General features: G+C 50.2%; 1 protein-coding gene across 1 annotated transcript in view; it reads right to left on the bottom strand.

Annotated features, from left to right (window-relative positions):
• Window positions 1-8,429: 8,429 nt before the first annotated feature.
• Window positions 8,430-10,740, bottom strand: part of ZC3H7B (zinc finger CCCH-type containing 7B) — a gene marked incomplete at its 5' end in the record, with an annotated part of 32,580 nt that continues 30,269 nt past the window's right edge. Inside the window, 3 exons of the mRNA XM_010177225.2 lie at window positions 8,430-8,622; window positions 9,411-9,574; window positions 10,340-10,473. Of these exons, the coding sequence (XP_010175527.1) occupies window positions 8,430-8,622; window positions 9,411-9,574; window positions 10,340-10,473 (491 nt within the window). The remainder of the gene's footprint in view (window positions 8,623-9,410; window positions 9,575-10,339; window positions 10,474-10,740) is intronic.

Here is a 10,740-nt window from a genome sequence, read left to right as displayed (position 1 = left end):
TTATTGTAATCCCATGTTAGTGGAGGTCTCAGCAGCTCTGTTCCATCACTCAAGCTCAGACAGCCCGTAACAGCACATGGTCTCACAGACTCAACCAGCCATAGTCAACTTACAGTGTCAATTTAAACAGCAGAAGCCAGGGCTACCTTTTGTCCTTTCCATAGGCCTCCCGGTGCAGCATCAGTGCTGGCTGAGCCCCTCGTCACATTTGTCCGAGGAGCGTGTCCAGCAGTGCCACAGCTGCACACAGTCCTGAGGGAAAGCGTGGGAGTCCTTCAGCGTTTGCCTTGGTCCATGTGCTCTCTCCTTTTAGGTTTTCATTCTTACACTAGCTCCTCAGACAAATGCACATTCCACTGACAGCTCCCAGAATTAACTATTGATTTGCACAGTGTGTTGCGCTTGATAAGGAATTTTCTTCACCTTGGCAGGGGCCAGCAGGCTGAGTTTCACTGTAGTCTTTCTGAAAGGAAAGACCTTTCCCTGCATCCCAGCACCTTGTCTTCTACAGGGTCGAGATGCTGCTGCTAGCAGTGACGGGCATCTATGGAGCTGCAAGGACACCCAGCACAGCAGCAGCAGGGAAGGCTGTGGCCAGACCAGAGGTGTCTGCATCCACAGCAGATTACTTTAAAGGAAAAGGAAGTGCAAGGAGTGACAAAACCAGTGCAGGAGGGTGGACAGCTGAGGGTGGTGAAAGTGGGACTGGGGCTCTGTGTTGGCTAAGCACTCTGCCTGGCACCTGAAACATGGGCGTGTGACCCTTCAGGTACTTTTGATGGTATCAGTGTGAAGCACAGACATGTAGGCTTGATGAGGCCTTGCCCTGAGCCCCCTTCCCAGCTCTGAAGGGGCTGTCCCTTCCCTGGGCAGGTACCTCATGCATACATGTGCATACCTAAGCGTACATACGTGCCTGTCTCCCTATGTGGAGGAGCAGCGCTGAGCTGAGCGGTGCAGTTCAGTGGAAGGAATCACCTGCACCTCCTGCCTGAGGCAAAAGGATTTCTAAAAACTAATTCTCCAAAATGAGTGCCAAAAGCTAATGAGCTTTGCTTCCCCACCTTCCTGCCAAGATATATCCTCCCCTTCTCAGGGTGCTCACGTGGTAGCTGGGCTCAACGCAGCTCTGCTCCTCCGCACGTGGCCTTCCCTTGTGAGGTGCCATTTGCCAGAAAACTAGGTGTTAGATAGGGAGAAAATGTGCAAAAGGCTCTTGGGATCACCAGAAGTTGTGCTGCCCTGAGCAGGAAGGACACCTAGAGCTGCCTTTGTGCATGTCCCTGCTCTGGAAGCCTGGGCAGAGCTGGCTTTAGGAGCTCTCCGAACAAGCCTTGGCAAGAGGTAGAGCCCAGGAGGTGCCAAGAGCAGCAATAAACCAAGGTGTTTAAAGCAGGATGGGGAAATCCAAGGACAGTGATGGCTGGGCCTCTGATAGGGTCTGTGGGAGACCCTTGGGTGGGATGGCAAGGAAGATACATGCTCCTCCAGCCACTTCCTTCTCAAAATGAAGAGGATGGCTGTAAACAACCTCTTCTGTCCCTCAGCCATCCCTTCCCAGGCTCACTCACCTCTCCTGGGAACTATGTGGCTCCAGGCAGGAACAGAGATCCTGCAGCACCATGGTCCAAGAGGTCAGAGCCCAATGGACAGATGGTCAGCTGAGCCTGGGGAAGGCATGTGGGCTGAAAGACAACAAAAGATTCCCCAGAAGCCTGGGCAGACTGGCTGCTGCTTATCCCCAAAAGCCAAGATATGAAAGCCTGGGTCTTGAACAGGAGAAGATCCAGCTTGCTGAGGGCCTCTTCTGAAACACTGCTTCTGTACCAAATCCCCACCACAGCTCCCGGGGCAACATCCAGCTGTGTTGCAGTTGTCCTCAAGCCTTTTGGCTGAGGAAAACTGAGGCCATCTCACTCCCGTGGAAGCAGAACTTTCCCTGTCTGCCTCTGAGCTTTGCTGGGGTACAAATAGGGGAGCGTGCCTTGGTATTCAATTAGAGAAACTATGCAGCTCTTCATCCTTCCCAACCATCTGCCTGGAGGGCCCCAGCACTATTGAAAGCCCACAGCTAAGGCAGACACAGGAAATCCACAAAGAACAAGGGAAATACACCAAAGAGCACTTCCAGCGCAGAGTATTTTTCCGGTTCCAAGCAATCCAAATCTACACTGGCATCTGGGTTTAGATTTCCATCCCAGCCCCAGGTAAATGTCATTCTTTTGGAGAATTAGTCCAGATAGTAACAAATAAGCCTATTTCGTGGGACTCTGTGCTATAGCTGTGCCTCCCAAGGCTCTCAGGAAAACGTACGAGTTTTCTGGGGCGCTCCCATCCATAAGCTGACTGCAGAGAGGAACACCCATGGAAGGGGCAGCCTCAGGAGCTGCCAGGGCCAGGACTGTTGCACTGGGGAAGGAGTCAGCTAGAGCTGTCATCTCCTCTGATCCCTGCTCTTGTCCTTGCTGCACCTGGATCTGCTTTCAGGAAACACAACCCCTGCCCTGGGGGCACTGAGACCTGCTGCTCCTGCCTGGAGGGGGATCCACAGAGAAGTGAGAGGTGAGAATCCAGCTAGAAAGGGAGAGAGGTTATTGGGAATGGATGGGTGCTGTTCCCTCCCCTCCCATCCTGAGGAGAAAGGGATGAGGCTGGATGAGACATGGCACAGAGCTCCTGAGCTGTGCCCATGGGTTTTCAGGAAGCTCCAGGACCTCTGCCCAGAGCCACCCAACCAAGCCTGTTCAGCACCTTCCTCTGCCCCACACCAAACGGCTGTCTGCTCCAGCCAGTGCTTCCGCAGCCTTTCCTCCTCCACGTCCCTCCCATCCAACTCTCTTTCGCTTAGGGCATTGCTTTCTGCCCAATGTTTTTCCCTCCAAGTGCCCTACAGTGTTACCTCTGCCATGCCCTCCGCCCCAGCCAGGGACCAGCACGCCTCCACAGGAACTCTCTGCTGCTCTCCACGCACAGGGCATTAATGCAACATAGCCCTGTTCTTGGTTGCAACGGCTGCAGCAAACACAATTAGGAGGGATGACAGCATTTGTGTCACCTGCTGTCACTGCCCAGAAATGTGTCCTAGAGTGTGGGCAGACAGACTTGGTCATAGAATTGCTTAGGAATCTCATCTGCAGCTTGCACGCTTTGCAAGGCAAACTCCCTCCTCCCAAACTGCCAGGCTGCCGTGTGAGGCTACTACAGGCATTGAAGGCCTATAGCACAAAGCCTTCCTTCCACCTCTCAGGGGTCTCTACCCCTGCTCCTCTCAATCCTCCATCAGACCTGGATTCTTCCCAGCTGACTGGGGGCTCTCTCCCTTGTCTTTATATCTTCTGAAGCTCCAGGGAGGACATGAAGTCCCCACTCCTTTCCCGGCCTCTCTAAAATACAAGTTTATTTTCTTCAATAAAGAAACACCAGTGAGGAGAGGTTTACAGCTGAGGCTCAAACCTGCAAGGAAAACACTGACATTTTTCTCCTCATGCTTAGTCTGCCTCACAATTTGATAGTTTGAGTCTCCACTGTACTGGAAAAGCTACCCTCACTCTTGCCAGCATGGCCTCAATAATCTTTGGAGTGTAAAACTAACGCCTCTCACATTATACATACTCCATAGATGCACCTTAGAAGTGCACCGGCCTCCTCATTCCCTCTGCAGTACAAGTTTGCATTCAGGCCTCTCCTCCGCTGACCAGAAGGATGTGAGTTATCACATTTGTATCCAGGCACAGTGGGGAGATGCGTAACAAGTCTCCTCTCCTTAGCTCTCGCTGGATATGACCTTCTAGTTACTCTAGCACTTCAAACAGCAGTAGCAGAGCGTCTCCATGGGACTCCCTTGTCTTTGCTACATCTCTAGTTTTGGCTTCATCAGGAATCCATATTAATCTGCATCATGATGGATTTGAAACACAAACAGTTTTATTAACAAATGTTTTCACACTGACCTCTTCCCCCAGGTGCACTCTTCACCACACAGCACCCTCTCCAGGGGGAATCTGCACAGACGTGTCCCACAGCCCAGGCTGCATGCGACTCAGTGGGTAGGGCGAAGGGCATTTTCCCTGGCAAGGTGCACGCTGGCAGGCAAAAGAACTGGCTGACCCAGTTGAACAGAGCAGCCTACACAGCAGAACAACCTCTAGATGAAGGTGATGACAAGACCTGATTATTGGAGGTTTCGAAACACAGGTTACCCAAACACCTGAAACTACATGTTAATGCAGAGTGCATAGATTCTTGGTGCTTGGGGAAAGAAATAATAATAATAAAAAAATCTTAAAACACACCTAAAGTGCACCAGAACTGTGCGTCTGATGAAGGACTGCAGAATCTGTTAATACATGCACAGGCAATTTGCCACTCAGCAAGAAGAGCAGTAGGTTATACTTAAGGATGGCAGAAAGCAAAAGTGATGCAATGCTTGAAGTTTTCCCTTTGCTTCCCTCCTTACAGCAGGGAAACCTGAAACCATCATAAAAAGCCTTTGCAGGCTATTTGAAAATATGCAAACACACACAGGATCAGGAGAGAGTTTAAAGGGCACACTTTTATTTTCTATTACAAAGGCTAAAAGAAGCAAGTTTGTTGGTTTTTTTTATCTAAGAACAAAAACAAAACCGTTGTTAAAACATCTACATTATTATCCTGATTATCCTGATACTAGACCTTATGAAAGATACTAAGTTCTTTTTTAATAGTAAAGCGTGGTATTCTTAAATTATATTAATACAAAGACATAGTAGAGGACTCGAAATCATTACTACCCAGCTCAGAACTGCAGCATCCCCTTGTTATCTTTCCTTTCACTTGCTAAAACTCATCCATTTTTGACATACAGTTTCATACAAGCTAAGTAGGGTATTTTTTGTTTTTTTCCTTCCCCTGTAAAGGCCAGGTTCACTCCAATACCAGCATCACTTAAATCCCTGCCCCTACCAAAGGATTTGGGAAAAGGTTTTCAGTAAATCCTCCAGCATTTAACAAGTTGATCTGAATCAAAGCGTCTGCTCTGCATGAGTGTGTGTCTGTGGTTATTCTATAGGATGTGAGATTTTCTTCTGTTGTTATAAAACTAAAACATCACTACTTTTGTTAATAACCCTCAGATTTGGTCCTGCGCTGCAAAATTTTCTTTTTCCCTCATATGAATGAAGAAAAGAGACACTTATCACAGCGTCTTCTGAATGCACTAAAGCAGCCCTACAACTTGTGGTTTACCTGTTGCAGAGCTGTGAGCGCTGACTGCTGAGAGTACATAATGTGCTGAAGAAAACCCTCTCAGCTTGATAAAGCGAGCCTGGGAAGTTAAGTGTGAAGCTTCCTGCCTTTCACAATGTCCCTTGAAATAATACAAGCAAAGCCTTATCATTAAAACTTTACTCACTGGCTAGCAGTATAATACTCTCTCACTGAGATGGGACTGCAAGGACATCCTAGGGGGTTTCACAAATGTGAACAGGGAAATCCTGTCCCATCTCAAAATTTATACCTATCTATATAAAACTCTCCCCTCTTTGTTATTTCCCTTTCCCTAGCCCAAATAAAAGCCTTCATATTTAAACTGGAGATGCTGCGTTTCCTGGCCCGAGTCCTTTTCCTTTACCCTCATTTAAAAGATTCCTTCGATACCACACACATATAATATTATATAGAGCAATATATTTAATAACTGTGTATATATGCTTCATGGGAGGGGTCACATATATACACACTAAAACAAGTCTGGTGACAAAGTACTGCAACACCACAGACCAGGTTATCATATCAGGGAAAACAAAAAGAGATACTTGATGCGAACCCCGTGACCTGGGCCTCCCTCACCTCACGCACGCTCACCTCTCCCCGCCTCGGCCCCGCTCTGGCCCTCCGAAGCCCTGCTGAGCACCTCGGCTCTCATTGCAGAGATGGGGAGAGGGGACAGCGATCCACTCTGTAGCCTAAACAAGTTATTGTATGAGAAAACATGGTGCAGTGAACGCTAGAGTCACACTATAGATGCAATTTGTTTTAAAAATAAAAACGCATTCCAACGTTCCCCAATCCAGATTCGCTTCCTTGGTGTCTCTGTTCAAGAAAAGCAGAACAAGATAATCCAGGAGCTGACACATACCTCCTCCCCCATCTCTCTCTGTTTATAAAGTTGCCCAGTTGAGCACAAGGAGCACCAGGAGAAAGTATGACCTGGGCAGCTGCAGTGAAGGGCAGAGGAGAAAACACTCACCTGACCACTACAAAACTGCCATGTCTGATACTGTGTTGGTCACTCTCTTTCCCCACAGCACTACAGATCCTTCTTCATCTCGTCCTCTTCCCAACAGGTGGGCAGAGATGGAAATAACCACTTCCCTCCCCTGTTCTCCCAACAGTCCCAACCCCTTCCAGGCCAGATGTCAAGGTGCTGTACAGCCAAGAAGGGACACTCAGACCAAACCAGTGGCAGCCATCCACATTTTAAAACAGAGGAAACAAGCTCAGAGGCACATTCAGCTTTCTTAGAGCACACAGTATCTCTGGACAGACCCAAGACCAGCATGCAGTGCATTCTGCTCCTGGGCTGTAACTACCCCAGTGGAGCTGATGCACCTATCTGAGGGCTGGTTTACAAAGGTGCCAGCTGCTCCCACAGCATCTCCTGCATTTCCACATCTCCTGTATTTCCACATCCTATCTCTCTTGAAGCTGGGAACCCCAAGGATATGGGAGCAGGGAAGGAAAAGCAATGCCAAAGCACTGAGTAGTTCATGGCTAGATCATATTTACCATGGATACAGCACTGACAGCCCCAAGGGCTCTGAGCTTGCTGTCCTGGGAGACTCTGCAATTGAAAAATACATCCCCTGTGGAGGCTGGGAGGGAGATGTCTTTGTGTTTGAGTAGATGGTGCCATCCATGCATGCAAAACTGCAGAGCGCAGCTGGGCTGCAGAAGAGAGAAGAGGGAAGCTCAGGATAGGACACACGGTTACTGCTTACAGGATGAGACTGCCAGAAAGGACAAGGCTGGCATACAGAGCAGTACTGCCTCTCACCACTGCCACTATAAAAGACAAATACCTCTGCCCAGAGCTCAGCATCACTGGTTCCCCCATTGTGGCACACAACAGGTGGGACAGGAGCAGGCGCAGGGCTGGGTCCCACTGTGCTGCTCACCCTCCACCACAGTCCCTGCCCTGGGTTGCATTCTGGCTGCACTGCGTGTCCACAAGCTCCCTGCCCCAGCTCCAAGGAGGAGGGGGCTGGACCCCCAGTGCTTGTAAGTGCCCTTCCAGCTCGACTCCCATCAGCAAAGCATCCCCCATGCTGCTCAAACGGTGTCCTTTTAAATGGGTCCTCATGCAGTTCTTCTGGCAGTGTGGAGAAAAAAGCAGCTCTAAATAACCAGTAACACACCACTATTTAGAGAGCAAGAAGGGAATCCCATTACCTCCCTCCCTCTCTTCAGGACACAAGCCGGCACAGAAACATGGGCTCCTTTTGGTTACAGCTTTTGCCCTGACTGACACTGCTGTACAGAGTATGGTGACACAGGGTACGTCACAGTTCCCACTATAACTTCTAGATGGCTTCCGTCTTACTTCCACCAGCCACACCAGCCAAAAAAACAAACCAAAACTACCCACCCTGAATACCTGTTGCACACTGAGAAAGACATCTAACGAGGAGTCACCAATTTGCTTTCTGGGTACAGTCAGCTGAAATAGTCTGAAGTCACCTCCAAACCAGTTCCTGCTGCTGCAAGCAGATTGAGGATTTTGCTGCTTTTAGCTACACTCTTTATACCAGACGGCAGTTACCCTCCTCAGCACCAGCTGATGCTTCAGGGCAACACAGACAGTAGGAGATTAATCCTAGGTGTTTTAAGCCAGATCTAGTGGTTTTCCTTCTTTGCATCTGAATTCCTGATTCTTCTGGTAGTAAATTCCCAGGGCAGCAGGCCAGCTGCAGCAGCCTAAGCAGGGCTTGCTCTGCAGCACTGAGAAAAGGAGCAGATGAACTTCACCTTTTCACCAGATGTCTGGCCCTTTCTCTCAGCTTTGTTCTCCAGACCTCTGCAGCCACACTAGGAATTGAAGGGCAAGGGAATGGCACAAGGAGAAATTCTCTGATATGCAGCCCAGTACAGACTGAATTCACTCCTCAAGTGAAGGACAGCGAAAATAAAAAGATGGAGAGGAAGGAGAATTTGGGGTAAAGAAGAGAGATAGAAGACGGATCACAAACTCAAGTGAGCTGGCGTTCGCTGGCCAAGGAGAATCAAATTCACTATTTCATTCACCACTAATAAATCATCATCTCATAATCTTAAAACAAAATAAAAGAAAAAGTTCTCTTTGTGAGACACAGATCTTGCTCTCCCTGCTACTGCCACTCTCAGAAAACCCGCCCCGTGTTTCTCCAGCCAACAGGCTCCCCCTCCAACTCTTACTATACGCCATCCCGCAATAGGAAGTTGTATTTCCCGAAGTCGTCATCCCTGGGGCAGAGCAGCATGTCCTTGCGGGCTTTGGCTAGTTTCTGTTTCAGCACCTCCCTCCGGTCTAGCCACTCCGTCAGCTCGTCCTGGCCATGGGCATAGCGACATTCTTCTCCTTCGGGGCAGGTCTTGCTCTTCTGGAACCTGCCAGCACAAGGAGCACGATCAGGAGGGCACCCCGAGGACAGGGTTTTGAGCTCCCCACCTAGGATACTCAATCGGGGCCCACTACAACATGCTACAAGCTCTCCCTTCTAAGGGCGAAGTGATCTTCCTACAAACCCACATGTGGCTGAGGAAGGCAACTCGGAGGCTGGGCACGGAAACAGAGCAGCGAACAGAGCAACATCTATGAGGGGATTTAGTCAACAGAGCGAAACAACGTGAGCTGGAACTGGACCAGCAGGGTTGAGGAGAAACCACCACACAAGAGAGGAAATGCCAGGTAACAGCCATACGAAACAGAGCCTTCTCTCTAACAAAAATGGCATTTCTAACCATCACAAGCCTTCTGAAGACACCTTGAGGTGCTGATTCAGAGGGTGTGAGACATTCAAACTGTTCAATAAAGCACCTGGGATTTCCCCCAAGCATTGGGCTGAGCAGACTGCTCAGCAGCCTGAGAGCCGAGAGCATCCTGGCTACGGAGGGCACAGGTGCAGACATGAAGCTCGCTGTCCTTTTCTAAAGACACGTGCTCGGGAATGTATTTTTACCATTCAGTTGTGTGGCTGAGCACCTCTGGGGTCCAACAGCAGCCTCACCATCATCCAAACTTGTCAGCTCATCCCACTCCTCCTCCAAGCAGAAGTCCCTGGGGACTCTGTGAGAGGAGGAGTTGGTGGTGAAGGAGGAGGAGGGATGATGGAGGCCCTGGGCCTTTTGCCCCATCCCTGCAGCAGCAGCACAGGAGGGAGATGAGACAATGGTACCTTTCACAGAGCCGGAATTCGCCCATGGGGAAGCGGTAGCTCCAGCAGCTTGAGTCACTGTCCGAGGTGAAGACCTTCTCCTTGTGCTTCTCCGACTGGATGTGCTGCTGCCATTGCTTCTTGCTGTTGCTGTTCTTCCCACAGAGCCAGCAGTGGTAGCCCATCTAACCAGTGCAGACAGGGCCAAGGGGCAGTCAGTGCATTAACAGTCACACCCATCACCCTTCCCCATGCTGGCATTGCCTCTCCCCTCTCCTTCCAGAGCATCTAGGAAGCTCCGCTCAGACCACGACCTCTTGCACTTCCCTGCCATGTCACCTTTAGGTAGCTACACCGTGTTGCTACTAAGGGGGAGCAGAGCAGGTGATCTGTTGATGTCTACCTAGAGCTCAAACAGGCTTAGAGAACAGGGCAGCTCAGTTCACTGACATGGTCCCCCCACCCCCGCTGATGGCCCTGGTGGGGTCTGACTGCAAGGTCCCCAGGTGCACAGGACTCTTCAGGAGCACAAAGCCCAACACCAGCCACCACCCCTGCGCTAAGGAGACATATCTGCCTCTAGTTTTCCCAGACCTCTGTGCTCCCAAACCCAGCTCTTCTCCAGGCTTCTCCCTCTTTTTTGACAGGCCAGTAATGGGAACCTAAGAGAACCTAAGGTAGACCCCTACTGACTTGAGAACTAACAGAAAAGCCATTGCAGAGCCTTGCTGATCCCAGGTCAGTCTCTTCCCACTTCATCTGCGCTGCCTTTGCTGGGCTGTTCCAAGCTGTCCATTTAACCTACATTAGCACAGGCTCTTTTCCACAAGAGCAATACAGTCCCTGCTGGCTCACACCTGGAGCACACAAAAGGGGCAGGCTGTCAGCACCGAGGAGGAGGAGGAGGAGGAGGAGGAGGAGGGATGAAGGACAAGAGATCAGCTGATTACCATGATGTCAGCATAGTCGGTGGGCATCTGGATCTGTTTCTCCCCTTCTCGTGAGGTGAGCGGTGTCCCCTCTCCAGGCTTCCCAGGATTGTGTTTCTTTAGCCACATATCATAGGTCTGCTGCATATCTAGTACTGCACAAAGGCGACTTGTGAAGTCACTCAGACAACCTCCCGCACCGTGCACAAACTATGAGAAAAGGACGAACGCTGGGGCAGCCCTTCCCTCCCCTCTCCTGTGCAGCAGCACCTGCCATCAGACTGAAGGCCTGTGCTCCGGAGGCCTGATGTCACCTCCCCAGATGAGAGCCCTGGGGAGAAGAACCAAATTCACATCACACCACCTGGCATGGCATCTTCTATGAGTCAAGGGGCAGCAGCTACACAAAGTATTCAGGAAGT

Source organism: Antrostomus carolinensis, unplaced genomic scaffold (genome assembly GCF_000700745.2).
Source record: "Antrostomus carolinensis isolate BGI_N321 unplaced genomic scaffold, ASM70074v2 scaffold2290, whole genome shotgun sequence".
Classification (NCBI taxonomy): domain Eukaryota; kingdom Metazoa; phylum Chordata; class Aves; order Caprimulgiformes; family Caprimulgidae; genus Antrostomus; species Antrostomus carolinensis.
The sequence above is the reverse complement of the archived record's forward strand: the minus strand, read 5'-3'. Positions and strand labels throughout refer to the sequence as shown.